This window comes from Ciconia boyciana, chromosome 3 (assembly GCF_034638445.1).
Source record: "Ciconia boyciana chromosome 3, ASM3463844v1, whole genome shotgun sequence".
NCBI classification, from domain to species: domain Eukaryota; kingdom Metazoa; phylum Chordata; class Aves; order Ciconiiformes; family Ciconiidae; genus Ciconia; species Ciconia boyciana.
The window spans coordinates 8,341,501-8,369,479 of record NC_132936.1 but is presented as its reverse complement, the minus strand read 5'-3'; the positions used below and the strand labels follow the sequence as shown (position 1 = coordinate 8,369,479).

Genomic DNA, 27,979 nt, shown 5'->3' with positions numbered 1-27,979 from the left:
TAGGGGCTTGAAAAATTGGTGTCGTTTTCAGGTGCATAAATCTGCTTAACATACACAAACCTGGAGTAAATCAGCCCTATTCAAAGCGCTGGCAGAGACCTTCACAAGAACTTCTCCTTCTCCTGGATGTGGTTTCATCACTTCTTTCACATAGAGATTTTCTGGGCCTCCTGGGCAATCAAAATAGGCTGCCAACATTTTCTCTGAAAAAAAAACAAACCGAAACAAAAAAAAGCGGCATGAATGCAGGCACACTTGATGTGCAGCTGGAAAATCTCAGTGATCAGTAACCACAGTTCCACAGACTCCACTCTGCAGACAGGCAATGCAAACTGTGACAGAGTTAGAAGGTAGAAGAGGGGAGGGCTGCCAGAGCAAGCTGCGGACTTACAATCCAATGAAATACATTAACTTTGGGACACAACATATCGTTGCAAAAGCCATTTGAGAAACTATGAAGATCACCTTGCATCAAGTTATAGGCCTTAACCCTGCACAGAGCTGTGCATGGACCCAGCAGCACTGACCTCCCACCCACCTTAACTGTAAGAAGTACCACACAAATGAAAATAAAATCCTTTGCGCTCGACTTCCTGCATGATTAGGGCCCCAGTGCTCAACGGACTAAAGAACACAGGCCCTTAAAATTGTATACACAAATGGGATTTTAAAACTCTCAGCAGAAAGAGCCTTTATTTGACACTTCTAAAGTCATGTAAGTGCTGCCTTACTATTCAGCCCGTAGATGGCAACTTGAAGATACACAAAGGCACGGCGGTGAGTTAGCGCAAATGAAAGATAGCAAATGGTTTTAAAAATTCCTATTTATTTCCCTTGCCTGAGCAAGTAATTCCTGTGTGCCTGATGGCGCTGGTAGAGGGTCCTGCTGCTGCAGGATTCTTTCAAGTAACTTCTCAGTCACTGTTCCTGGGTTCCTCAGTTTTGGCACCAGCAGTTGTTGAGATGGGCTGAGCTGTCAAGCCTTCTCCTGCCTGGCTCAATCAAATCAGGAGCAGTCTTCCCTCTGCCCCCTGAGTGCTGGGTGGAAGGAAATGAGAAGAAAAGAGAAACACAATGGGAACGACTGTGTTACTTCCCGAGAGCTGGTACTATGCAGAATACAGTATAGGGCTGCTGCCCAAAGACGTGCGTGGGGTGGGCTGCAAGCTAGAACCTTTTCAAGTAAACAGCATTGTGTGACAGACCACTGTGCCCTCTGTAAAAATCACTTGCATTATGATATCTGCACAGGAAAAGCTAAGTGCATACTTAATTATTTGTTGTAAGACTGCAAATGTGGAATGATAAACACCCTGAAACCCCAGGAATGTAAATCCCCACGGGGTGGTGCTCTGTGGCTATTTTACAGTGAATAAATGCTTGCTTGCAATTATTTGTATAAAATGTAGCTTAAAGGCTTTTCTTTCAGAGGCTGGCTGTCTATTTGTTGTTTTCAGCTAAACCTGATTTGTCTGTATTAGCACAAAAATTTAACGGGAAGCCCACCAAATACTACCCTGTAACAGATACTTCTGCCCTCTTAATCTGTCCAAATTTAGTAAATTAAAAATAAGATGTGAAAGAAGCTTTTGTCCCTCTTCCAGTGCAGTCCACTAAACTGCATTTTTATAAATGCTTTTCTTTGTTGCTAGAAGCAGACCCACAAAAATATAAAAAAAATACAGTGAGAATCCGAATATCTACATTGCTTTCAAATGCACAGAAAACCATAGGAGTTGAAAACCAAGTTTCTAAGTGCAACAACTTCAAACTGTCAGATCTGCCAGCAGTGGCCCAAAACAACAATTTAAAGAAGTTATGTGGTTCCCGAGCACAAATTGTGACTCACCTTTTTCCTGGAAAGAAGGGAGGACGTTCTCCGCACCAGGAACGAACCCAGCCGGTCCTCGGGAACCCAGTCTGATCCCAGTTCCTCCTCTCCCAGCTCTGCCCTTGCTATCAGCCATTCCCCAGCAAGTCAAGGGGTGGAACAAGACAAGGTTGTGTTTTACTTTGGAGGGAAAGAGATGAGCAGAGTCAGAAATACTAGTACAACTCACCATTATTTCTACCCATGGACCTGGTTTATTCCACGGATTGAGGGAGAAATCTACTTTCCCCGTCGGCACTGAGGTAGAGATCCACCGCTCCCCCCAGCATACAGGGAGGTTTGGTCTAATGCCTTTGCTGTGCCGATCTGGCTTCCGCCGTCCCTGACCTCTATCTCCTGCAACCCTGCTCAGGTGATAACCACCAGTGGTGATTCTAATGGATGCATCTGGTCACGATGGCTGCATCGGCTCAAACTGGATTCCGGAGACAGATAACAACACAATAGCCTAGGGCTATTGTGCAATGCGCCCACCGAAGAAACTAAAACCTGTGGTCGGCATGCAAATATGACTATGGGTCAATCATCTTACCCCCATAAATAGTGAGCAGCCCGAGAGCCCTTTGAGCTCTCCTGCACGGCAGCGGGCTGCACGCCAGGATCTCCCCTTGAGCAGGGACGCCTCTCAAGGTTACTCCTCGAGGTTGAGAGATTCCTTGCTGCAACAGATCCTCGGTAAGTGACTAATAGCATGCTAAACTTTGAAATCTTAGCTAAGTGATATAAAGGATTGATTGTGCACATATAATCCTTTAGATATAAACCGTTGACCAAGTCTGGGACTAGGACTGGATCTAGCCGCACCTAGACCCCTCTCTGAGGAGGAGTTTAGAAAGCAAGGGGATCTTTTTCCGAACCTCATGACTCAACGGGAGGGTCTCCCTGACAGTTCTGTCTGACCCTGTCCTCTGTGCAGTAAATAATCAAGTGTACCTCTCCATCGAATCTTGTTAAAACACTGTCACATTGAACTTTGTTAACTCCCTATTCTGTGTCAATAAACTATATTTTTACTTATCTCTAACAAGTGAAGTGCACCCTCACTCCATCCATGACAGCTGGATGTGTGCGTATTTGTATGTTCTTGGGCAGAGCACTGAGCTGATGGTTTGATTTCTGAACTCTGAGTAGTGCAGACCAGATTTACTTAATTTGCATTAAGGGCATGTGAGCTGTGACAGTCCTTATGCTATATATCCACCTGAGAAGGCTTTATTGTGCTCTGTTCCTGTAAGACAACAGCATTAAAAGTTTACTGGTTCACGTCCATCAACCCGGTGTGTTTCTACCTGATGTTTTAGCTGCCTGATCGCACCTCTGCGTTGAGCTTTACTGTTTCCCTCAGAGGGAGGAGGAGCAGATCATGCCTTTCTCCATGTCCTAGTTACCAGCTCTTGAGTATTTGAGTTGTCAGGGAATAAAAATGACACTTCAGAGTATTTAAAAATGATAAATCATACATCTGCCCATGTGCGGGATTCTTCTGTGGATTTTTTTCCTATCAATTTTGAGATTTTTGGATTCAGGCTTTTAAACTCTTCTTTGAAACTTATTTAGAATCAAATACAGCTAAAAATTCTTTTGTTCACACGTGACTCAAAGAGCTGATAATTTATTTGTTTCTGCAGATGAAAAGATCATGGAGCCTGGTCTTCTTGAGACTGCTGTTCTTTGATGTCCTGTAGTACACACAGTGATTCAAGCCTGGTAGTGACATTGTCCCTCCTCTCCAGTCCTCACAGAACTGTGCAATCCACTACAGTTTAAAATAACCTTCTATAGTGGTCAATGATAAGGCAAATTGACATGTTAAAAATGTGGTTTATTTGTAATATTCAAAAATGTACAGGACAATCTGAAAATCTGTTAATGTAACAGTTTCCTTCATCCCTTGGGTCTGTCATGCTACGCATAGCTGTGATGCTATTAGAGAACTTACTTTGCTTAGTGAGATTAATAATTTTCTTACCTGGAAACAGGCTAAAAGACAACATTAGAAAGATTAAGCAGAGCATCTTAAACCAAATCTTGAAGACATCACTTTCAATTCAGTTAAGAAACTTAGCTAGACGCATAGGGTAGTCCTCTTATGAGCAGCAAGCCCTCAAGTGTTCTTGAAAAACCAGAAGGAAACTCAGCAGTTGGAATATTGTAAAGCAGCAGTTTCTTGCTTAAATTGGGTAATGCTTCAAACTTCTGTACTTCCTCATGAGCAGTCCTTCTGAGGTTGATGAAATTCAAGTTTTCTGCTGATTCAGCTACCTTTCTCTCTAAAGTAGTCTGCTATAATAAGGCAAGGAAATAAATTTAAAAAATTAAAAATCAACAACGATAAAAATAATACACAGAATTGCTGTAATGGAGATGCTTTTTTTCAAGTTCAAATCCACCTCAGACTATGCTGTACTGAAGAGAAGACAGCAGTATTTCTAGCTGAAAATTAAAAATACTAATACCTATATTCATGAGGTATTATCTGTTCTAAAGAATAAACACTGAGCGCTTTAAATCATTTTCTGAAATCTCTTGTAACATGTGAAGAAAAGCTACTTTGTTTTCTTTTTGCAAAGAAATCATCCAGAACAGCAAGAATAAACTCCAGAGAATACACATTGTCAAAACCGCTGCAAATCTGGCCCTGGAAACACTTGGACCTTAGACTTTACTCAGGAACAGTGGCCAATTACGGACAATGTGACTATTTGCAAGACCATATAACTTGTGTGGAAATTGTTACAGAATTTTGCAAGTGTTGACATTTTTTGCAATCTTCCCACTTTACACTTTCTGCCTTCCTTCCGTGGCAGCAAAGAAGCTAGTATCAGCTATGATATGGCTCCTGAATTTATTACTGAGCCAGCCAGCCAGACTTGGGGCTAAATAACACAGTGGCACCTTTTGGATCTGCTCCAGCTCCATTTGTAGTACTGCAGATAAAAGACTAGGATAGAGCTAGTCGGAAGTTAGCTTAAAATATAAGGCCCAATTCTTAGATTTAGTAAGTCTCATTCATGCTGCCCTAGATGGAAACAATCCCTTGAAAACACTCCTTACCTGGCAGGACCATTCTGGTTTGGTAGTACTTCATACCTGTTTTGACCCAGTGATTAAAAACTCCTATTGGTGCTCTCAGTAGACTTAACCCAGTGGATGTCCTTGAGGTTACTGCTTGAAGCTGTTTGTCCTTACCTTATGCCAAATGTTACCAGGATGGGAACTCTCTCTGTTCCTCAGTTCATAGCCCAGCACATAAATGTCCCCCAAAATTCATATAATTTCAAGTTAATGTGCTGGCCATACATGTCAGTGACAAAGACCTATAATACCTAATCTCTGACAGATCCCTCACAGCTGCTAAATATGACAGGGATGAGGCAGAATCATGTCTGGAGCGCAAGGAAATCGAGGCTCTCTAGGCAGTGCAGTGCTGCTACAGTGGTTTTGTGCTCAACCTGCTATGAGACACTGACGAAAACAATGGCCAAGAACAATAGAAAGCAGAACATAACATAAAGCAGCCTGAGGTTGCTCTGATAGTTGAGGTTGAAACAAACATAGGAAAGATGCAAAAACCAGAGGCCTCCACTTCCCTCTTCTCCTGGCCTGTCTGCAGTCAGGTGCGTTTTGGTTAAACAAAGTGCAGGGGCTGTGAAGTGTGAAGAAGTGGAGAGGCTGCGGTGCAGGCCAGTCTCTGCCAGCCAGCCAAGAATCAGGCTTCTGAGGGTCCAGCAGGCAAGTTTGTTTTAAAATGTGCATTATAGCCTCTAAAAATCCTGTTCTTGATCATAGCTTTTTGAATTGTAAAAGCCTGTTGAAAAAGGTCCAATGAAAAATGTTACTGAGAGTCTTACAGCTCATTCCAGATGAAACAGCTTATGCCCCAAACCACAAATTAATTCCACTTACTTTTAGGCACCTAAGTGAGGAACAAAGGCTAGGAGCATAGTGGGCCTATAATTTCATTCCTACTCAGTGGAAGGAGATGGGCATATACATAGGTTAAATTGGAGATTATTGCTTTACAAAATATCCCTTAGAAATATCCTTGAAATTACTTAGAAATTCCTTAGAATTACCCCTACAGTGAAAATCAAGGCTATTCTGGGAATCTGCTCTTATGCATTTTATCCGTTTGGATGACGTGATAAAATTATTGTGTCCTTGATATGGAGTCAGCCATAGATAAGATCTGTAACTCTGTTATTTCTCTCCCAGACCAAGGACAATGAAGAGCCGTTAATCCTTGCCAGCACCTCACACAAAGGGAAAAACTACATTTGAGATGCAATCAGGATTCTGCAGCTGGTCTGCAAAAGGCTGGGGTTTGCAATATTCCTGAACGGGGAACAAAGAGATGTTAACACGAAGTCTTTAAAGCACTGAGCCCAGGAGAGAGGAACTTAAGAGGACTCACACAAAGGAAACTCAGGAGAGGGAAGGAAATGGGCACTTTTGTTTGAGAAGAGGTGCTTTGTTACTGTGAGACAAGGAAACTAGCTTCATGATGTCTCAAGATTCACATGTACGAAAAGAGACTCCAGCTTTCTTCTAGAGACTAGGCTTTCTTGAGAATGTTTGAAACCCTTAGCTCATGTGTCACTGAAGAAGTGGACTGTGAAGCAGAGTATCAAAGCTGATGCTCTACAAAAGTGTGCTTAAGACCTCGCATTAGGCGTATGAGGTCAAGAAAATGTGGCTGTCAGGTCCCATTTTATTGAAGGGTGACTAACAGAAAACATGTGCCAGAACAGCCAAGAAAAGAGAGAGCTCTGCAACCTGTTCATACCCATAGAGGCTTTGGAGCATGTGTACCTAGCACAGTGGGATGAGGTGTCAGGAGGGGGTTTAGCCGTGGAGCAATAACCCAGGTCTGTATTCAGTTTCCTAGATTTTCAGGATTTGGTAGTTCATCAGATCAATTTTTGAAGCTGTTGGCAAGGGTGGAGCTAATCAATGAGACGCCAGCATGCAGGCATGCAGATACAGGCATTTCTCTTACCTAGTTTCTCTACAGCTTCCACGCACACGCTGGGATACATGCCCACTCTGTAAGTAGCAACCAGGATGAAAGTCTTCGTCTTCACAACTATCAGGCCTCCATCTGGCTAGATAAGATGGAAAATTGGTATAAGGTTACAAGGTTCTAAAAAAATACAGAGGTATGCATATTGCCTTACAATGTGGGCCAATCACAGGCATTTTCTTTGCCAATGTACCTGTTTTCTCGGGGAAAAAAAGGCAAATACTCTCTCAAAGTCTAAGCCAGGATGCAGACAAACAGTGACAGTGCATGTTCTGAAGACTGCTGACTATTAAAGCAAGACAGTCAAATGCTTTATTATATTGCCTATTCTCACTTGTTAATTAATGTATTATTGCACAGCATTTTGAAGAAGTGTTATGCTAGTGCTCAATGTCATATGCAAAAGCATTGATAAATGCCAATAAAACAAACAGTATTTACATTAAAGCATGCCCAGTGTTTTATGAACCCTGCCTCCCAGACTCTGCCTCACTCATTTGTAATAAGGAATGGAAAAAGACATCGCGAAGTACTGCATTTTTCTGAAACAGGATCCAAATTTAAGAGCTGCTCAGCCTGTTCTGCAGTTGCTTAGCTCATTTCAGGATGGATTTACTGGGAAGGGGAAGAATTAAGAAGACCCCAGTAACAACCAGTTGGATGTATTTACCTCGGATGCTGTGAGTCAGCAGTAGTAACAAAATTCTGCCATCCTGAGAATGGCTGCGTGCAGCTGTGTCCTCAGTTTCTGTTTCTGAGTTTCATAGGTGAATTACTGAGGCTGGAGTCCCACAAGGCGAGTAAGCTGTCAAACAAGGTCCTGCTCACCCATGTCTCTTCTCTCCCCCAACCCAGTTACCTGCTCCTGCTACCTTATTCTGGCCTGTGGGCTTGCCAGGCCCTCCGATTACCTGATTCATTAATTCATTAATGTGGCAAGAAACCAACCCAGCAAAAAAATGAAGTGGTAGTTTTTGCCACATTAAGGAGATTAACTGGTTCAAAGGAGAACGTGACAAGCCCTGCAGCTGGTGTTAGGGAAATGAACGGTGTTACCCATTAAATTTGTATTATACAGCTGACACATTTTTGTATTCTCCACCGACTTCATTCCACACCATGGGAAGGTGATACGGAGAAAGAATGAAAGAGAGAGAGAGAGAGAGAAAGAGAGAAAAAGAGGGGGGGGGGGAGAGAGAAGGAAAGAGAGAAAGAGAGAGAGAGAGAAAGAGAGAGAAAGAGAGAGAGAGAAAGAGAGAAAAAGAAAGAAAGAAAGAAAGAAAGAAAGAAAAGAAAGAAAAGAAAGAAGCATGTGAAGGTTTTCTGCTTGCATTACGGTATTCCTGTAACCAGGCAGCAAGGGAAGGAAGTAGGAAGTCTCCAGATTTCTCAGGATGGCCACAGCTCTTGTCAACGTACATTTTGGAGATAGATGGAATGCTCATCTGCGCGGACACATTTATAGTACTTCTCCTTGAAGCAGAGTCCTCCCCTTCTAACTTGCAATAAGTTCTTGTCGAAAGTGTAGATAAGGCTTAAAGCATTCTCTGGTGGCACCTGTGTTAGTACAACACAGTGTTACGGACCAAAGATGCACCTCTGTGCAATGATGAACTGCTTCCCACCCTCCCACTGTCTTTGATAGTTCACTTAAAATTATGATGTAAAAAAAGAAATTTAAAAAAACCTGCCTGGCTTGGAAACTAGACCTGTTTTTTGTGCAGTCCACTATATTTTCAAAGTCTCATTTGAAACAATCTGCTTAGCCTGTGATTACTGTCTGTGTAGTCCCATTACTCAGTGACACTTCTCTAGGTAGGCAACGTGCCCCGTGGCGACTGGACCCTTCTGTTGAAAGGCAATCTAGGGTAGGACACAGCCTTCCTCGGGCTTGCGCAGAGCTCGCCCAAGGATGCCAACTTCAAATATTCTTAGTCTTCAGTGGGGAAGTGTAACTTTTAGCAAGTCCAGACCAGATCATCACACCTCAATGGAGCAGTCTACAAAGGTCACAAATCTGTTCATGTCGATGAGCTCTTGGGCTCAGTGCATGTGTAACTGGGTTGCTGGTTTGACAGATTTATATTCAGATGAGATGATCCAATGATCCCTTCTGGCCTGAAATTCTTTCAACTCAGTGGAACTGGTAATAATTTACACTGGCTGAGGACTTTGCTCTGGACTTCAGCATGTAATCTGCCTTGCTGAAGAGCCAGCAGGCTGGCATCTCTAAAAGCTGTGGTTTATATTAAAGATCATTTACATATTAAAGACGATGTCACTATTACCTAGTGGACTGATGACTCTCCCTGCTGAGAATCTGTCCCCAGGGATGGGGCTATGTTAACAAGAGCTTCATCTTCTGAACACGTTCTTCTGAGCATGCCAAGGGTAGCAGTATGTACCCCTGGAAAAACTGCCTGGAAATGTTTGAGAACTGGCATCATGGAGAAAACTGGCATCATGGAAAAACTGCCTGGAAATGTTGAGCTGGCATCATGGGGATTAGGAGAGGCAGTGGTGCCTTCCAACGACATAAGGATGACAGTGGTGTGGGGAGCTTTTCTGAACTCCTAGGAAGTTCATGGACTGTGTCAGGGAGTGCATATTAGTCTTGCCATATAATATGATATGACTAGAAGTGCTGTTATTCTGCTAGTTATCAGCTGATGGACAATGAAAACAGATAATCTACATCTATACCAGCAATTTTAAGGTGCTAGGGAGCAGTTCTGAGTACTGTCAGAACAGTCCAGGTACAGTTTTGGCCTGGGCCAGCAAGCACCTTCCCAAACAATTCCGACGTACAGTTTGCAAAATTAGAATGGCCCAGGACTGCTCCCCATAGGCCCCCTGGTACAGCCACTCTGTTTTGTGGTTATAGTATGGGCACGGCACATTCCACACCAGCAGGTCTCGGTGCCAGAGAATGGACCTACGTACATCTGCTTTACTGGTGGAATCATTAAGTGCAAAGCAGTTACAAAGGACTCCTTGAAAATGCCAGTTAAATGGCATCTTTCTTCCAGAAATCAAAGATGTGCAATTAGCAACCAACTTTGCAAGAGAGCCTCTCAACACAGCAGCTAGGCTGTACCCCTGTAACTCGGTCTCTGAGGCTGAAAGAAGCAAGTGTATTTAGCAGAGCACAGCTTTCCCTGCCATTATCGCTACTTTGTGCTCTAGATTCCTGGAGTTTCTACCTCTGCTGTCACTTCCCAGGATGCTCTTTGATCTCTTACATTAAAGCCAAAGGTTGATGCACAGACTTTTCTTTCCTTTATGTCGATGATAGCTGCGTTTTCCACATGCTTTGTTCTGATAAGACTGTCATTCAGCAAAGCCTGCAGTTGGTTCATTTTCCTTCTGTTTTGTAAAAAGAAATAGATGTATAAATGTTCATTCCCCTTCCCTTTTATATTGGAAACCAGATCTTCCTCCAAGTGGAATTTAGGAGTTTCAGCAGAAGTAACGCTAGACCTCAGATAAGCAAAATAACAAAATAAAAATCCTAAAAACAAGAGGGCAGCAGAATAGACCAGCAGGAAGACAGTGACCTTTATCAGAAAGGCCATAAAAGTCCAGTTACATTTTTATAGTGTAAGTATTTCTGGGTTCTTTTTTTCCTGGCATTTAATTTTCCTCTCACTGAGGAAATAATGCAGGGTGAAAACACTAAGAAGTTAGAGAAACCTTGCTACAACCAGCAGATCAAAGCAGAAATAGGGAGGTTGGGGGTGGTTTCTGGGCCAGGCTTGACCCAAACCAAAAATTATTTTATTTTTAAATGGTGAGCACTAACATCGTTATTGTTAGACCTCTGCGTCAGTGCAAAGCTACTGGGGTGCTGCTTGGGAATAAATCTTACATTTCTCTCATGTGATGGTATCTCTGGTTGTCTGCGTAAGTAGCAACAAGAGAAGTTAGATGCTGATTAAATCTTCAGAGAGTTGCCAATAGGCATCTTGTTTACTTCAGTCCTGGCCAGCTACTCGGTGCTAGCAAAAATTGCAGACCAGTGGTTCTTTGTGCTCAAATAGTAATTCATTAGTAGAAAAGTAGTATTTTCTTATTACTAGAGTATAGCCACACATCAGATTTGAGTTTCATGAAGTCAATATTACACGATAATGTATGAAATCTTGTAATACAATTTAGTAAACTAACTCTGGATGAACCTTGTGGCTTTATTGCTACACAACCTAGAGGGGTTTATTTTACACGAGGATATTGGAAATGACACTAATACTGCAATTAAATAAAGCTATCAGGCTTATCGGGCAGCGTAGTGAACGGCCTGTCATAAAGACATCAGGCTAGAGCATTTATTATGAAGCAGTGAGGATGTATTTGAATTATAAAGCAAGAAAGAATGAGAGGCATTCCGGTTCAGGCTTCGTGGCCAGACACCAAGCACAAAAAGCCTGGCAGAAGACGGCAGGCCCTGGCACGGCGGGCAGGGCCCCGCGGCCCTTGCTGGCGGCCTTCCCCTTCGGGCTGACCGGAGGCGGCCGGGCATCTGCGCCAGGCGGCGGCTTGCCGGGCCTGGGCCGAGGCTGTGCAGCCGGGCTGCCCCCCGCCTTCTGCCCGCGGCCGCGGTGTGCGGCCCGGGACCCGCCTGGCTGGGCGGGAACCGCCTGGAACCCAGGCCGCCGAGGCGTCTCCACGGCAACCCGCACCCCGGGGAGCCCGACTGCGCCTGCGCGTCGCCCCAGGTGTCCCCACAGCGCTTGCGAACTACTACTCCCGGCATGCCTCGCTCCCGGAGACATGCGCGCGGAAATGCTGGGAGTTGTAGTCTCCCGGCCTCTACCTTAAGGATGGCGGAGGGCGCTCGGCTCTGCTCCGCTCGGCTCGGCTCGGCTCGGCTCGGCTCGGCTCGGCTCGGCTCGGCTCGTCCCGTCCTTTCGGGCTTGGCGCTGTTGGCGGCACTGCCTCTCACCGGCCCTGGAGTTTGTCCTCGCTCCTGATTGGCTCATTCACCCAGGCGCTTCCTTTCTGATTGGTGGGAAGGCCTACCCACGACGACGGAGCCCGGGGGAGGGTGCCCAGGTTCGGGTTGCCATGGCAGCGAGGGACGCTGGGCGGCCGGGCGCGGAGGGATCCAGCCGTGCCTCCGCCCCGCCGCTGCCCGGGACGGCTGCCAGTGGGTGCTGGCCCTGCAGCCGGGGAGCCGGATCGCTGTCCCCACGGGCGGCCCCTCCTCTTCCCGAGAGGCTGGGGGTGATGGGGAGGGACTATTTTCTCGAGCGGAAGGACACGGAGGGGCGGTGTGCGACGACGTGAGGGGCTTGGGGAGGGGAGCGCCGCCATCTTCCCCGTCGTTGGGCCTTGCCGTGCGGCGCGGCGGTGGCTGCCACTGCAGCCGCTTCCCGCCTTCCCTGGGGCCTCCCAGAGCCTCGCTGGAGCCGGTGAGGGGACCCCGGCACGGGGGTGTGCCGGGCGGGGGGAGCGCGGGGCTCTGCTGCCTGCCCTCGCCTCCCCTCGGGCCTGTGGGACTCGCCTCAGGGCTGGGCAGGGTCCCTGCGGCCCTGAGGGGGCCCAGCCTTTCCCTCTCACCGGTGTTGCCCCTATCTCTGCATCCGAGGTGGAGGGGCCAGGCCCGTACCTGTGGGCCCTCTTGGACGTGTGCACGTTATCTGTTAGCTTAGCATTTACAAGCTACTAGGTTCTGTTCACAGAGCTGACCTGTTTGCTCTAGAGGCAGGTTCTCTCCTCATGCTTTGCCCTGGCACCTGACGGAATCAGAGTGGACCAAGCCACCAGTAAAGGCAGCTAGCTGTGGTGCAAAGGGTGACATCCGTGTATGCTGAGGAGGCGGTGACACGTGAGCCTACAGGCCCATATAAAGGCTTTTGTCAGAAAGGGTCTTTTGAGAGGACTGAGGCATGTGTGAGGATGCTTACTTTTTGTCACAGGAGTGATTAAAATCTGTCTTCTCAAAGCTGCTGCAAAGACTCGTGTTTGGGCAGAGACTGTGAATTTCAGCAGATGGGCATTTGGGGAGAATGTTCTGCTTTACTGAACAGGACTCATGAAGCCAGAGAAACCTGTCTTTAAAAAAAAGACTGATACAAAGCTATACTGCTGACAGCAAAGTAGACTGCAGGTGTATCTAGCAAGAAATTTTAGGCAGGGCTATTCTCAGGTTTGATCATAATAGAACAAATGTCGTAATACAGAACAGCCAACCTGCTCACAGGGTTTAGCATTTGCAGACACAACCATTAGATTAACTTCAAATCTTGTTTTATCTGTTCAGACTTTGGAAATCCTTTACTTTGGTTCTGTCCCAACACATGATTAAACTTTTAGTTTTAAGACCTGCAAGACAGCTGGTGTCTCATACAAGTGGGCTCTGCCATTGCCAACCATGCAGAGTTGGCATCTCATAGCAAGACTCCGAACCAAATGGAAAAAAAAGGATTAAGGTTCAGTGGCGGCTTTAGTTATTAAGATTGGGGGAAAAAAGTCTGCAGCTAGAGACTACCACATGTGATTTCTTTAAAGCAGATTGCTACAGCAGGCAGATTTTCTATGTTTGCTCTGTTTTGTCTCTCCTGGGGCCCCAGTCCTCTGTGATGGGAGCAAACATCTCTTTTGCTTTGTGCTCACAGAAAGGCTCAGTCTTTCTTTGTAAGATGGATGAAGATGGAGTCTTAATACTAGTTACTGAAAATAGATGGAAAGGAGCCTAGTGTGGGGTTTTTTTGGTTTGTAAGTTTCGAAACTATAAAAATATGTCTTTTCTTCATCTTAAGCTTGTCCAGGGATTTACAGCATCCCTATCTCAGAAGAACAAAACTGCTTTGAGTGGAAGGAAATCTGCAGCAGATGTCCTGAAGCAGGAGCCTGTGGCACCTTTGTGGGTAGGTAGGATAAATTGCTCATAGGAAAGTGTGTTGACTTGTCTAATACCAAGTTTCTAGCACTTTAAGTATCCGGATGTTCTTCAGTCCTTACTGTTTGCCTATTTATTTTATATCAGAAATGAGTTCAGTGCTGATGAGGGTGTGCTTGCTCTTATTTATCCATGCAGGTAATATAGTGCACAGCCTCCTTTAATTGGTCATTGAAGGATGAAGAATAAACTGTGAGAATCCTTCCCCCACTCCTCAGAGACCACGAGGTCAGATATGCTTTACAGTGTTCCCTGGAGCTTAGTAGACTTGGGCTGTCTGGAAAAAGGGGAGATCGTTTTCAGAGCAGGGGGCTTCTCACAGGGAATACCAGCCTCCATGGCAGGCACAACACTCTGCAGAAGCCATGGGGCACATGTAGGAAAAAAAAAAAATCTTCATCTCCAGATGGAGAGAGGTAGGGTACCTGCTTTCCAAATCATATAGTAGTGTCCTAATTGTATGCCTCTGTTGTACTCTCTGTGTCTTTTGTCTTCTCTGTACAGAGAAGGCAGGAAATCATGTTAGAAGAAGTGCCTGCTAGCCTGCCACAATGCTAAGGCTGGTATGTATTTCTGGTTTTGGAAGCTGTCTTACAGTGGCTGAAAAAAATACAGAAGTATAGTAGAGGACTGGGATGTTGTGACCTCTTCCACTGAGAATCTTTTAGTTTTCCTTGTGTCTGATGAAAGGAGAGAAAGCTTGCAGTGTTATGCAGGTGGGAAGCAAAGTGCTTGCTACCATGTGCATTACATTGGCTTATTTCCTTGCTTTGCTTTGTCCCGGATTACATGGCAGAAGCGAGGATTTTTCTTTTATAGAAGCAGTTGGAGTGAAGGACATGGGCTTGCAAATTTGAGAAAGGAAATTTTCAAAACTTGACTGGGCGAGGCCCTGAGCAATCTTATCTATGAGGTTAGCTGTTCTTCAAGTAGGAAGTTGGACCAGATGACCTCCAGAGGTCCCTTCCAACGTGCGCTTTCCTGTGGTTTCTGACTCTTTCAGTCAGAAAAGACAGGAAAACATTTCTGTGAGGAGGCAGGAATATCCAGGCAGATGCGTCTATCAGTGGATAAGAGCTGGGAATATGAAATAAAACAAATAAAGATGTAGATTAAAGACTTCACCTTGAACCAATGGTAGGAATTTTGAATCTGCAGTCTAGAGAGGTCATCTGGGAGTCAGTATCACTGAAGTGCCAGGTTGGACAGAATAAACTCTTAAAAGTTGTCTTGTACAAAAAAAAGTTGTTATATTGTCAGATCCCTGATTCGGAGGGTCTTTGTAGATTCTTTTAACTAGATGTTGCCAAAAATAATTGAAGAACAGATTTTTCTTCATAGCTGAAAGATCTGGCTGAAGAGTGTGGAGGTCAGTATGTCTGCAGAAGGAAGCTTTTCTTTTGGTCCACTCTTTACCTAAGTAATTTTGTGAATACATCGTTTCCTGGAAGCAGTGTGAATCTGAAATAAATAGAGGTTTAAATGGAGGTTCCTGTAAAGGGCATTTTGCTTCTGTGGTTCTACTGTCTCTCTGTTATAAATCAATCCAAATATACTGGTGCACGCACAATAGAGGAGATGGAATTTCCTGGCTGGAGCTTGGAGTTAGTGCTTCAGCATAAGCTTCGTCTGGTAGAACTAACTTTAAAAACCACTAAAATGCAACCATCCCTACGGTGGAATGTAGCGGTTATTTGAAAGTGACTTTTATGTAATTGAAAAAGGCACAATGGAAAAGTAAAAGTCAGGAGGTGGAATCTGATAACTGTGAAATGTTTTCAAAGCTGACAAGCATTCTGGAGTAATTTGTGAATTGCTTTGTTCTTTGAAACAAAATGTACTATCCATTGCTCATGGAGATGAGGACAGACAGTTACTATCAGAGGGAGTATCTGACTATAAACCTGATACTTCATCTCTCTGTTTAACTTACTGTGATAGGAAAATGCTGCTGGTATCAGCAGTTAGAATTGCTTTAGAGGTTTGTTTCATTGTTTGGTGGGAGTTGTAAGGAAACTAGGTTTTTGCTGTCTATACAATAGTTTTATATGTTTTTGAATGTTTTAATGTTTCTCCCAGACTAGTCCAACAATGCATACTGTGAATAGCTCAGAGACTCCCTGGCTACTAAGATTTATGTGTCCGAGACCTGTGAGAGAACACGATCAGCAAAGGCCTTGGCAGGTGAGTGACTCGACATTCCTTCAGCTGTAGATTCTACTGTGAAGAACCAAAGTTCAGGGGGATCCCAGGATATTTGGGTGTAATTGAGCTCCTGTCCTGGAACTGGACACCTAATACCGCTGACGTTCTAGACAGTGATCTGGTCTGTCTGTCTGCTCTCCAGGACTGCCTTCCCCAGCATGTGCCTGAATTCATTAGTGAGTCCTACTTCACAGGAACGTCTCTGTGCTTTTGTCCCTCCCTCCTAGGCATGCTCAGAAATGTGTATTACAGGAAGATGTGTGTTCTCTGTCCTTCCTGTCAGCTTGTTGTAGGTTGAGTCTGTCTAGCATCCAAGTACTGCGTGAATCTTCCAGAGGAAGCCAAAAGTTAATGCTGGTCAGCAGTGTTAGTACATTCAGAAATGATATCGCAGCCTGTCTTATGTACGCATGCTGACTCAGTAAGCGGCGGTCAGATATTACAAGAGGTGCTTAAACTGTGAGTGGGTAGAATTGAACATATATATCTCTATCTATATATCTCTATCTTTGAAGAAGCATGCCCAAACCATTAAAATCATGGCTCTAAACTGGGGTATCCCATCTCCATTGTTTCTGTTTCATCTGTGTGAAATGTTCTCCATCTCCTATCCTGAAGTATTCCTGAGAACCGCTACAAGGATGCTTTGTTGTACTTCCTGCACAGAAATAATGACGTTTGCAAGGCAGCGCGGTGTGAAGATGTTAGATGAACTGCTTACTGTTCTATCCCAGTTTGTAGCTTGATTGTGGAACCTAGATGAGAACCTGATCTTTGTAGAGCAGGTTGGCTTTTTATGCAGACCTTTTCCTTTTTTTACATTTATCCAGAGGTTCTCTTCAGCACCAGCAAAGAGTGGCGCAGCAAATACTTTCGACTGCAGTAGACATTTTGGGAAGAAAAATAATAGCAAAGATTGGCTAACACAGAAAGACTTCTGTCATGTGAAGGTATGAGTGGAGGAATAAAATGGAATGGAAGGTATGAAGGGAGGAATGAAAAATGGTTATTTGCAAAGTCCTGTAAAATGTGATATATGTTTGTCATTGGGAAGGGGAACAAATAACTCTGGAAATAGCAATCCAATGGGTTTTATTGAGCCCTTGCATCCTTTTGAGGTAGCTTTATTGACTTCCATGCACTTTGGTGTGTGGAAAAGTTTCCCATAAAACCTTAAACAAGCTTGTGACTAGTTAGAATCATAGACTCATAGAACAGCCCAGGCTGGAAGGGACCTCGAAAGATCATGTCCAAAGAAGAGCAATGAAGCTGGTGAAGGGTCTAGATGAGACAAGTCTGATGAGGAGCGGCTGAGGGAACTGGGGCTGTTTAGCCTGGAGAAAAGGAGGCTGAGGGGAGACCTTATCGCTCTCTACAACTACCTGAAAGGAGGGTGTAGAGAGGTGGCTGTTGGTCTCTTCTCCCAGGTAACAAGTGATAGGACAAGAGGAAATGGCCTCAAGTTGCGCCAGGGGAGGTTTAGATTGGATATTAGGAAAAATTTCTTCACCCAAAGGGTTGTCAAACACTGGAACAGGCTGCCCAGGGAAGTGGTTGAGTCACCATCCCTGGAGGTATTTAAAAGACATGTAGATGTGGTGCTTGGGGACATGGTTTAGTGGTGGACTTGGCAGTGCTAGGTTAATGGTTAGACTCGATGATCTTAAAGGTCTTTTCCAACCTAAACGAATCTATGATCATCTGGTCCAACCTTTTGTGAGAAAGGGACACTAGATCCTTCACCCTGAAGGAAGACTTTTCACCTGTTCATCAATGCGTGTTCTAAGTACATTCTGCTAGTGGTTCTTCTCGGCTGGAGAGATGGCCATGTCTTCCTGGTGCTGTTAAGGTGCTAGTTTTAGAAAGGTTCTGCGATTATGTGAAGTAGATCTGTCAGGTGTAACGCATCATGCTGGTTGTTTCAAATAGTAGGATGAAAGGGTCTTAAAACATGCCAGAAATTTAGATTTCCCCTTTCTTGTTTGTTTTTGTTTTGTTTTGTTCTTTTTTTTTTTTTTTAAATACCGCTTGTCTCTTCCCTGCTTGCTCTGATGTACGATGTCCTGCTCATCTCAGGACAGGAAGCCTGTTGGAGTGTGGAGTTGGTCAACGGGGTCAAGGCAGACATGACTGGAAACTGCACTGTTGATTGGGATTAAAAATTAATATTAAGCACAGGGAGTAGCAGGCTAATTTTCCATTCTGTGCATCAGATGCAGTCCTTAAGTCTTGTGCTGCCACCAGCATGGTAGGCTTGTGCAAAAATGCGATGGCTGTAGCTCAGTTGTTAAATGGCACAAGAAGGTCACAGCGGGGATGACTTTGAATTAATCTATGGAAACCATGGGAGGTAGGCAGCAGGTCAAGCAAATGGAAGTGTGAATGTTTCAGCCCTGCCCCTGGCTTAGGTCTAAGTAAAACCAGGTCACTTGAGGATTAACTTGTGTTGGTAGAAATATTTAGTATGGATGTACTGAAACTGATTACAACTTCTAGTGATACCTAAGCTGGTACTAGCATCTGTGAAGCTCTGGTGAAATGCAAACTTGAAAGTGATCACAATCATATGATGCGCTAGCTGAGCCTTCTTGGTGGTTTGACCCAGCACCTTATTTCTCAGTTGGGACTGACTATGAGCATGCCATTTACAGCAAAGCAGCTGACGTGGTCATTTGTTAAGCGGTAGGAACTCAGTTGCATGCCTGTTCTCTTAGGCTAAGCTGGTGCAAGAGAAGCAAGTTCCTGTCAGTGTCTAAACTGAGGGTTAGTCCCAGAAAGCAGAACAGATTGTAAATTTGTTTTAGCTTAAGTGACATGGTCTGTTTAGAACAGGTTGTGTTTTAGTTTCCTGCATTGCAACTTACCTCCTGAATTTTTGGCATAATGCTGAAAAGCTGGTAATTTTTTTTAGAGCGGATTCTTCAAGATAGATTTTGCTGTGGAATTAAAATTCTTTGTGAACTTGTTGCTTATAAAAGCTGCTGATTGACTCATGAAGACAAGATCCCTCTGGTTAACCCACAGAGTTGGTGCTGCCTGATCATAGGGGAGATACCTCCATTGCATGGGTGCTCTAATCTTGCCTGGAGGGACTCCATCCCCAAATGACAGACAAATTTGGTCTGTATTGCTTGTGCTCCTTGGCCGGAGTGCAGGAGATGCAGTTAACAAGCCACATGTTACAAAGAATTACCCATTTAAAAATCAAATTGACAACAGCAGTGCATTGCAAGGACTGTTGTTCTTAAATCATGTTTTAGTGTCCTGATATTCATGATGCAGGGAACAGTTTCTCCCTATTCTGATCTTCAGAAAGAGTAAGATGAGGATGATGCTAGAGGAGAGCTTGGCTGATGTCACTACAGGAACTGAGATTTAAAATGTAGACAAAGTCATGAGCAGAGGCAGCAGCAAGGCAGTTTCCTGCTTTGGAGGGGTTTTTCTCCATAGTTTTCCTTTTATACTTTTATGAATTCCTTGACATAATACTTCATCACGGTTTTGATTTGTTTGATTGCTATTTGTGTAGTGTGGCTGTATCTGCATTGAAAATGAAGGTTGTTGCCTTCATTGGGCACGTGAGCAACATGTGGCAAGGAGCAAGTGGTGGTATGGTTGCAGTGAGGAGCGGCCAAGGAGGTGTACACTCTGGTCCTGCTGAACATGTACATTACAATTCTTCCAACACTCTTCTGTTGCTACATTTAACCTAACTGTTCAGAGCAAGTCTCGCAAAGATTTGCCTGCCTGTGCTATTCTGCCAGCTGGGTTATGGTATAATGTGCCTTTAATCACTACACAAGTAATTATTTTGAATTCAAAGGTAATTCTAACTCCTACTGTAACTCCTGCTTTTACTTCATGTGGTTTTTTCATGTTTTGTTAGGCAGCACCTGATGAAAGTCGAGATGTCATTGCTTCTGCTCAGTGCATCTTGGACAGAGAAAATTATTTTGTGAGGGTAAGAAGTGGTATCTCTTCTCTCATTTGATGTGTGCTTTCCTGCATGTCCATTTTTTTCTCTCTATCAGTGAGTCATGATAACATGTCAATTTGTATTCTGGAAAACTAAATTTAGAAGTACAAGTTTCTGGCCTCCTCAGTCTCCTTGGGATAGGACTGAAGTGATAACCCTAAATATGACCTTAGGAATCATTTGTCTTTGGTGACTTACCTGCCTGTTTACACCTAACTTTTGTTCTGTGGGTGTGGTTAGGTGGTGACGGTGGGCCTGTGAATAAAGGGCAGGAAGGCTGATCTGATCTAGCAGAATGCCAGTGCTGCAGGGAGAAGGTCCTTCTCCTGCTGGCTGTCTTGCACAGTTTGGTGCTTATCAGACCCCCACTCTGAAGTGATTTCCGCTCACTAACCTGGTGGGAAAAAGTGAATGATTTTCTGCCAGTCTTGCACTACAGCTTAAAAAATTAGTCTGAATGCCAGAGTCCATGCAAGGGAGAGCTTGGAAACAAGTGGTGGGAAGAGGAGCAGAAAGAAGGGCTGGAAAACAGGGCCCTTGCAGCAGTGACCAGCCAGATCAGGTCAGCCAAGTTGCTTAGCTTCACCTGTGGACCCTTTAACATGGTTGGCCAATAGGTTGTATGGTTTTTATTTTCCATTTCTTACTTAGGAGGTGGACAGGTATTTGAAGCACAATGATTTCTTAAATCTGAGAAAGAAGGAGATCCTGTACAAGAAATGGCTTGAGGATGTTTTAGAGCCACTGCTGCAGAAAATTGAGGACAAAATGGACAGCCAGTCAAGCGAAGAAATAAGGAAAAGGAAAGAACAACAACTCTCTCTCTATTTAAACTACTGTAAAGAGAAGGTATCAATGAAAAGTAAATTTCTGTCATGGATAGGGTTGCATGCAGAGGGTTGTGGACAAGATCAGGGTTTTAGCTGCTATTTACTGTTCAGTTGAGTAACAGAGTTCAGATATGCCTTACCTGTAACTTATTCTTCTCGAGGACTTCTGTAATGGTGTCATACGTCATTACAGCTGTTTGTTTAAGTTCACCGTCGATACGAACAATGGCATTGTTTGGTGCAGTGAGCACATGCTGGGGTCTGAATATGGTGAGACACCATATTGTGGTGGGTTTCCCTCTGTGAGCTGGACCATTTAGGGGGAAAACCTCAAGCTCTGTCAGCTGAAGCCAAAGGCTGAGTCTGTGACCAGGGAGGGGACCGCACTCTCATGACTCGGGAGTTCAGCTAGAGCAGTACTGCAGTATGTTGGCAGAGCACGATTGAAACGTGTTCGTGGCCTTGGATGCTACCAATCAAGCTTTATAAAAGAAAAAAAGGTGGGAACAGGGAGACATCAACAATTTTCTTAAGTCTGCGTGCAGGTGAACCCAATTCATGGATTCTGTAGTTCTTTGTGTTTCAGTTCGCATAAAAATTGGAGTCACTGTAGGAAATACTTGTTGGTTTTGTTGATTTTGCTCTGAATTTCACACCACTGTTGAGTATCAGATCCCCTGACTCAACTTTCTGCATCTCAGGAGTGGATATATACAGCAGTAAGAGCAGTTACATCATCTGCCACAAATAGAATAGTATTTTATATAGAGCAGGCTTTTGTTGTCAGTGGAAACCACTGCACAGTGGAGTTATGAGACTGTAAACAAGCTTCCCATCCAGAAATGAAAATGTCATGGGAGCTGTGTTGTTTTAATGAGAGCAAATGATCTCTCTTTCAAAGGTCTGATGTGAAAGACCCATGCATTTAAACTGCTTATAACGACAAAGAGCTGAACCAGTCCTACTGCTGAAGTCCTGGGATTTAGGATATGTTTGGTGTACTGTACCTATCTGGGTCTGCATCAGTCCATCCTGAAAGCTTCCATGTCAGGTCAGGACTTTGCTGGGTGTTCTCCACAAGCAATGGCTGGTGTACTGGGATGTGTCCTTCTCCCTGAACAAGCACAGCACCAGTGATCAGCCTCCACCTTTTCTCCTTGCTCTGTGGTGTCGGCTCTATCATCAGCATGTCTGAAAAGCAGGCTGAAGCCCTTCAGAGTAACAGGACAATTAATTTGCATAAGTTTCCATTAATCATGGCAGCATATGATAAATTTTGCAGAACTTAAGACAATTCTGTGGATTGGTTAATATACTGACTTCTGGCTGTGCATTTTTTCACACCTCCTTTCTTTTTGTCCATTTTCTCTTGCTCTCTTCCCTGCTATTAGGCTTCTCCTTGTCCTGTTCTGCAGATCTCCTCCCCTTCCTATGTCTCTGTCACCGGTCCATTCCTCCTTTCTGTATCTATTCTTCTTCCTCCAGTCTCTCCTCTTGCTCTCTTTCTCTCTCCAGTCAACCCTTTTACTCCATCCCCAAGTCTCTCACTGTTTTGCCCCTCTTTCTTCTGTCAGACTCCCCAGTGCTGTGTCTCCCTCTCCTTGTTGCTTCTGATGATTCGTCCAAGTTCTCCACTGTCCTTTGCTTGTCCTTTCCTCCATTCTCCTCCTCCCCTCTAACACTTTTTCTCCTCACTGTCCTTCCAGGTTCCTCCATCTCAGTCTGTCAGCTTGCTTTTCTGCCTCCTTTTTTTATGCCATCTGAGCCTTCCTCCTTTACCTCCCTTCCTTGACTCTCCGTTGTTCCAGTGACCTGCTCCTGTGTGGGTTTTTCTGACTTAAATCTGCCTCCTTTTCACCCCCATTCTCACCTCCTCCTTACCCCCAGTCCCAGGGACATGGACTGCAGATGCATGATGACATGGTTGGTCATAGTGTGAAGATGGCAGCAGTGCTACTTTTCTTCTAGCACCGGCAGAAGTGCCATGCTGCAGCCTGCAGGGAGGGGGAACTTTCCCTGGCCTGGGTTGCTGCTGTGTTAGCCACAACTCAGCTTCTGGTAGTCCAGGATATTGTAGGCATTGTGTGCTGAAATGCTGCAGAGTAAGAGACCATTCTGACTCGTTTTTAAGAGCTGGCTGTTGCTCTGCTTTCTGCCAAGGGGTGTGTGAGTGATAATACATCGACTGCATGAAGGGATCAAACATGGGTGTACTGCACAGCACTTAGCACAATCTACTGAGGTCTCAGCACATGCTGTCATGGGGTGATACCTAATAATAAACCAAGGGGTGGCACTAAAACTCTGCAAATTGAGGCATGTTAGGGCTTAAAGCTTTCCAGGGACAGAAACCGCAGACTGTGAGTGTGGCTGCTGCTTGCTCTCTGGGGAATTGCCGGATCCTGGGGAGCAGAGGCCCCTGCAGAGGCTGCAGTGTTCATGCTCAGCAGTAGCTGAAGCCCCATGGAGCTGCCCAGGTGCCTGCTGAGTGTCTGGGAACAGCACAGGCCCTTGGGGCCTGGCTCACTTGCCCATGTGAGCACCTTCAACACAGTGACCTCTTAAACCTACTGCAGATCCCACTTCTTTGGGTTTGGACTCGTCTTGCAGCACTCCTGAACTGTTCAGGTGGAAGTATGGTTTTCCAACTCTCAACTTGAAATCACATCCACAGATTGCCAAAAAGAACTGTGTGGGGCTGAGACCTAGAGGGCCATGGGCTGAATGCTCCCTTTTCTTCCTGGGACCCCTGGAGAATCGTCTGCACAAGAAAGCTGAAAAACTTTATTTGCAAGGTTTTGGAAGAATGACCAAGAGTAGTGGGGAGAAGTATTTTATATACTTGCCCTGTTCTTACTATTCTTAGGGCATCACTTGTGGCCTCTGTTTTTTGTGGTTTTTTTTTAACTTATATCCTTTGTTTTGTCATCTGTACAGCTCTTATTTTATTAGGTAATTTAGGTAAATTTAGGTAATTTAGCAATTTAGGTAAATCCTGGCTTATTGCCCATAAACAGTGCATTATAATTTGGAGACAAATGGCTGTAATTCACCTTTCTCAGCATCAGGCTTGATCAGTGTGTCAACTTCAGCATCTGTTCAGCTTCTTGATAGCCTGTTCAATCTGGTGTTCTTTGGGCTTGGCATCCATAGTGAACGGTGATACTTGCTGTTCCCTAGCTAACTCTGGTCATAGGGAACTTGAACTGTAGCATATGAAGTTCGTTGCAGGCAGAGTTCTCGATGAGATGGAGCTGTGGTCTGGACCATTAGGTATGGTTCAGGTCTTTACTCCTATATATAGATAGGAAAGCATGCTCATGACCTAGACTTGGAGCTCACACCTCACAGGCTAGTAACTTGCCTAGGGCTATGGCTGATGGGGGCTCAGTCACTTCTTTTTTTATTTTCTTTCTAATATCTGTTTCTTTCTCTGTCAAAACATTTTCCCTTGAACAAAATTTCCATTTTCTTGACTGCCTGAGTTGTGATTAGCATTTTAGCCTGTAATTATTTCTGGATGCTTCATGAAATCATTTATTATGTATTTATGCCTATGATAAATTCAAATGGATGGAAGAATTCTCCTGTTACACTCCAGTCACCTTCCTTCTGAGGTGCAGTGTGTGAAAATTCGAGAGTCCTTTTCTCCACCACCTCTGGTGCTGTGTTCATACCATGCCTGACTGTGTAATACCTAGGCTGGCTGCTCTCTCACTGTTTTATCACCAATAGCTTCTGAGACCTGACCTGCTACCTGCTTCTCCTGCAGGGCTATGTGGCTTTGGAAGCTTATGACCCGTCAGAGTACAATCCGCTCTTCCTGAAGACATGTACAGACTGCTGGAAGGTGCGATGGTTATTTATGCTGTGAGGTTTAGAGGCACCCATTGACCAGCAGGAAGTTAATGGTCAGAGAGGAGGCAGAGTGTGTTACTGACGCGGTGCTATGGGGCTAGTGTAGGGCAACACATTCTAGTTTTATTAACTGAACAAATAGGGGTCCCAAGCTCCTACTGCGTTTAAACCCAAGAGTGTTTGAAAATGGTTTTCACTGGGAACATGGTTTGGATCCATATTAAGCCCAGATTTGGAGGCACACTAGGCAATGGCAGGGGGGAGGTTTGTTTTCCTCGTGTCAAATTCACCTCTGACTTTGGTCTTTGAGACTCTTTGACAAAGTGCTTGTGTTGGTGCATAAGCATGAAATAACTGTCTTTGTCCCAGGTTTCAATACCAACTTTACAGGATCCTCTGTTAAAAGGCATTCAAAGGAAGTTTATTGAGACAGGCATTATCAAGCAGTGTGAGACAGGTATTTTAAACAATTGGTATCTCTTGGAAGTGTTTCATATTGGGAGGCCATCCTTGCTTGTGACAGTAGATGCTCACAGGAAGCACTTGTTACTTCCCTGCCAGGAAGACCGTGCTCTACCAGAGAGCTGAACGAACTCAGTAAAGCAGAACTGCCACTGCTTCCTTTGAGCCGGCAACGTATGGATGCAGTTGAGTGGCTGAAGGTACCACACGCCTACATTGCTAGTGAAGTCCACCAAATGAAGAGGTAAGAGCTAATGTGTTGTTTATTGAGAGGCAGCACAACAGCTACAGTGGATGAGACCTCTCCTTGGCTGCATAGTGGAGTATTTGCTAAAACTTAAATTTCACTGTGAATTCTGCTTTATTGTGTATTTCTCCTGAGAAAGGAGTGTTGGTGAAAGGAAGGCCTTCCGGTATGGAGTGGACAGCAGGATGTATTAAAGTAGAGCATTGATGGCCAAGCTGAGCCTTGAAATAAAGTGGCTTTTGGTGGGGAGTTTCCTGCATTTTCTGCAAGCAGCCTGGCAACCAGGCCCTACAGGTCAAGCCATGGAGTATCATCTCCTGAGTGCTTTACTGGAAGATCTGAGAGGATTTAATGTTCATACTTGCTTTGGGTTTTGGGTGTTTTTTTAGCTATTAGTTTCTAGATTTTGGGAGCAGAGTGAGGTCATACTTGTAGCACAGACCGGTTGAGGTTGGAAGGGACCTCTGGAAGTCATCTTGTCCAAACCCCCCTGCTCAAGTAGGGCCACCTACAGCCAGTTGCCCAGGACCATGTCCAGATGGCTTTTTAATATCTCCAAGGATGGAGACTCCATAACCTCTCTGGCAAGCCTGTGCCAGTGCTCTGTCATCTTCACAGTAGAAAAGTGTTTCCTGATGTTCAGAGGGACCCTCCTGTGTTTCAGTTTGTGCCCATTGCCTCTGGTCCTGTCACTGGGCACCACCGAGAAGAGCCTGGCTCCATCCTCTTTGTACCCTCCCTTCAGGTGTTTGTACTCACTGGTGACATTCCCGCTGAGCCTTCTCTTCTCCAGGCTGAACTGTCCCAGCTCTCTTGGCCTTGTCTCACGTTTGCTCAACTAGTGTCCTTTGACTGTTAAGATAGGGTGTGCATCCTGGCTCAAGCCGTGAGGCCGGTCCTGTAAAGGAGAAGCCTGCGCTGAGGGAGCTACACACCACTCCAGAAAGCTGCATCCTATAGCTGAGCTTCGTAACAGGGTTTTTTTTGACATACAGGCTGGTTGGACTCAAAATACAGTAGAGCTCACTAATGGTGGACTGAACAGGAGCATTGATGCAGCTGCTTAAGCTGAGAACACTGGAGAGCCCCAGCTGGCCTGCCCTGATAGAGAAGCATTTAGGATCAGCGAAGAATGATTTTTATTTATTTTTTTAAATTGTGGTGTTGTTTTTTTTAAAGTTCCAGTGCTCTGGTTCACCCCTTTTGAAAGCTCTCTGGTGCTGCCATTGCAGTACACAACACTTAAGGGAGCTCCTGCTCCGCAGTGACAAAAACATCAAAGCTGAACTGGGAGCCTGATGTCCTCCTGAACTAGGCCAACTCTCTCCCCCCAGCCCCTGCCCTAGAGTTTTATGCTTCTTACTGGCCCAAGGCTTTAGCCCAGCATGTTTAGAGAAGTTACAGGATGATGGCACAATCTAGAAGGAAAACATCACAAAGACAAACATTTCCTGGAGTGACTCAGTGTGGGAAAGAGCTAGTGCAGGAAGCTGCGCTGGGCTACAGCAGCTTTCGTGATGCATGGACTGGCAATAGTTTTTACTTCTGTTTAAAGGCAGAAAGTCATCAGCCACCACAAAGACAGCGAGAGGCAATGATGTCACCTGTCCTCCAGCTGACTGCAGCGGCAAACACAGCCACCAGAAGGTACCATTTGCAAAATATGTTACATCTTCTGCCAAAGCAAGTGATAACAGACCAGGTCTTCTGGCAAACTGCAATAAACTCGTCATCTTAAACATGTGGTTCTGAAGTACTGTTACCCAGCAGCCAAAGAAATGTTTGAGATGCTGTGCCTGTTATTTCCAGCTCCAGTCCATGCTCTACAGGCCAAAACCTACTATTTTAGGAGGTTTAACTTTAGGCTCAGCCCTGCAAAGACAGTGCTGATGTTCTCTGGTTTATAGGGTGACGGAGTCTTTGTATTAAAGGAGATGAACTGGAGAGAAAAGTTCAGTCTGCTAGGCCCCTCTTCTATGCCGTGCAGGACCTGTATGTTATCCCCAGCTCTGGCAACAGCTACAGCTCTGAGTCCACTCTATTTCATATTACAAGTGTGAATGTTAGCAGTGGGCAGAGGGAGTGGTAAAGCTTGCAAAATTTTAGCTACAGCTGTTGCAATTTTGCATAAAGCTGAAAGAGGTCACCTTGAGATTTAAGAACAAACCCTCTCTTTGAGTGGGAGGGAGGAGAAGGAGGTGTTCCTGGCTATGTGCGTGGTTAGCAGATGTGTACAGAAGAGCAGCGTACAAAGCACTGATAAGGAAATAATGATTTGGTTTGGTTTGTTCAAATCTTTATCAGAACTCCCATAGTGAATGTCTTGCAAATATTATTTGCAAAACAATGTTAGGGTACTACTGAGGTTTCAAAGGACTTTCTCCTGGAGACAGCGTACAAGCAGTAAATCAAACTTTAACATACATATTGAGTGTTCTGAGAAGGCAGGAAATAATTAGGGGAGAGGAGATGGAAAGTGTTCTTGTACCAAACGGCTAGCAGTTTTCTGAGAGTCGGTGCTGAGCAAGAGATGCTGTCAGTGCCCTGCAGATCAGTTTCTCTCTTGTTGCAGTGTGGTCCCTGTCT

General features: G+C 44.7%; 2 protein-coding genes and 1 long non-coding RNA gene across 4 annotated transcripts in view; 2 read left to right on the top strand and 1 right to left on the bottom strand.

Annotated features, from left to right (window-relative positions):
- The window catches only part of TP53I3 (tumor protein p53 inducible protein 3), a 16,294-nt gene extending 4,294 nt beyond the window's left edge, over positions 1-12,000 (bottom strand). Inside the window, exons 1-5 of one of the 2 annotated variants that reach the window (XM_072858403.1) lie at positions 11,728-12,000; positions 10,157-10,280; positions 8,334-8,471; positions 6,891-6,996; positions 61-203 (exon numbers count right to left, since the gene is read on the bottom strand). In XM_072858403.1, the coding sequence (XP_072714504.1) occupies positions 61-203; positions 6,891-6,996; positions 8,334-8,471; positions 10,157-10,273 (504 nt within the window). In that variant the 5' untranslated portion in view covers positions 10,274-10,280; positions 11,728-12,000. Of the gene's footprint in view, positions 1-60; positions 204-731; positions 1,039-1,849; positions 1,957-2,060; positions 2,291-6,890; positions 6,997-8,333; positions 8,472-10,156; positions 10,281-11,727 lie in introns of those variants that run through there. The other variant, XM_072858401.1, reaches the window with a different exon arrangement.
- On the top strand, positions 1,374-7,281 carry LOC140650284 (uncharacterized). The gene is made up of 3 exons (XR_012041912.1): positions 1,374-2,566; positions 3,520-3,598; positions 6,107-7,281. It is a non-coding gene; the product is annotated as an uncharacterized lncRNA (long non-coding RNA).
- On the top strand, positions 11,685-27,979 carry FAM228B (family with sequence similarity 228 member B). The gene is made up of 10 exons (XM_072855576.1): positions 11,685-11,708; positions 13,676-13,783; positions 15,895-15,999; positions 16,851-16,970; positions 19,907-19,981; positions 20,648-20,845; positions 24,599-24,676; positions 25,054-25,141; positions 25,246-25,390; positions 26,949-27,979. Exons 1-10 carry the CDS (start codon positions 11,685-11,687, stop codon positions 26,989-26,991), a joined length of 984 nt encoding a protein of 327 aa, XP_072711677.1. The 3' UTR covers positions 26,992-27,979.

Excerpts from the sequence above, each read along its gene's own strand:
- FAM228B (XM_072855576.1), top strand. The coding sequence starts at position 11,685 with ATGCGCGCGGAAATGCTGGGAGTT. Across the intron at positions 20,846-24,598 it reads TAAACTACTGTAAAGAGAAG|GGCTATGTGGCTTTGGAAGC; the intron begins GTATCAATGAAA and ends CTTCTCCTGCAG. Across the intron at positions 25,142-25,245 it reads TATCAAGCAGTGTGAGACAG|GAAGACCGTGCTCTACCAGA; the intron begins GTATTTTAAACA and ends CTTCCCTGCCAG.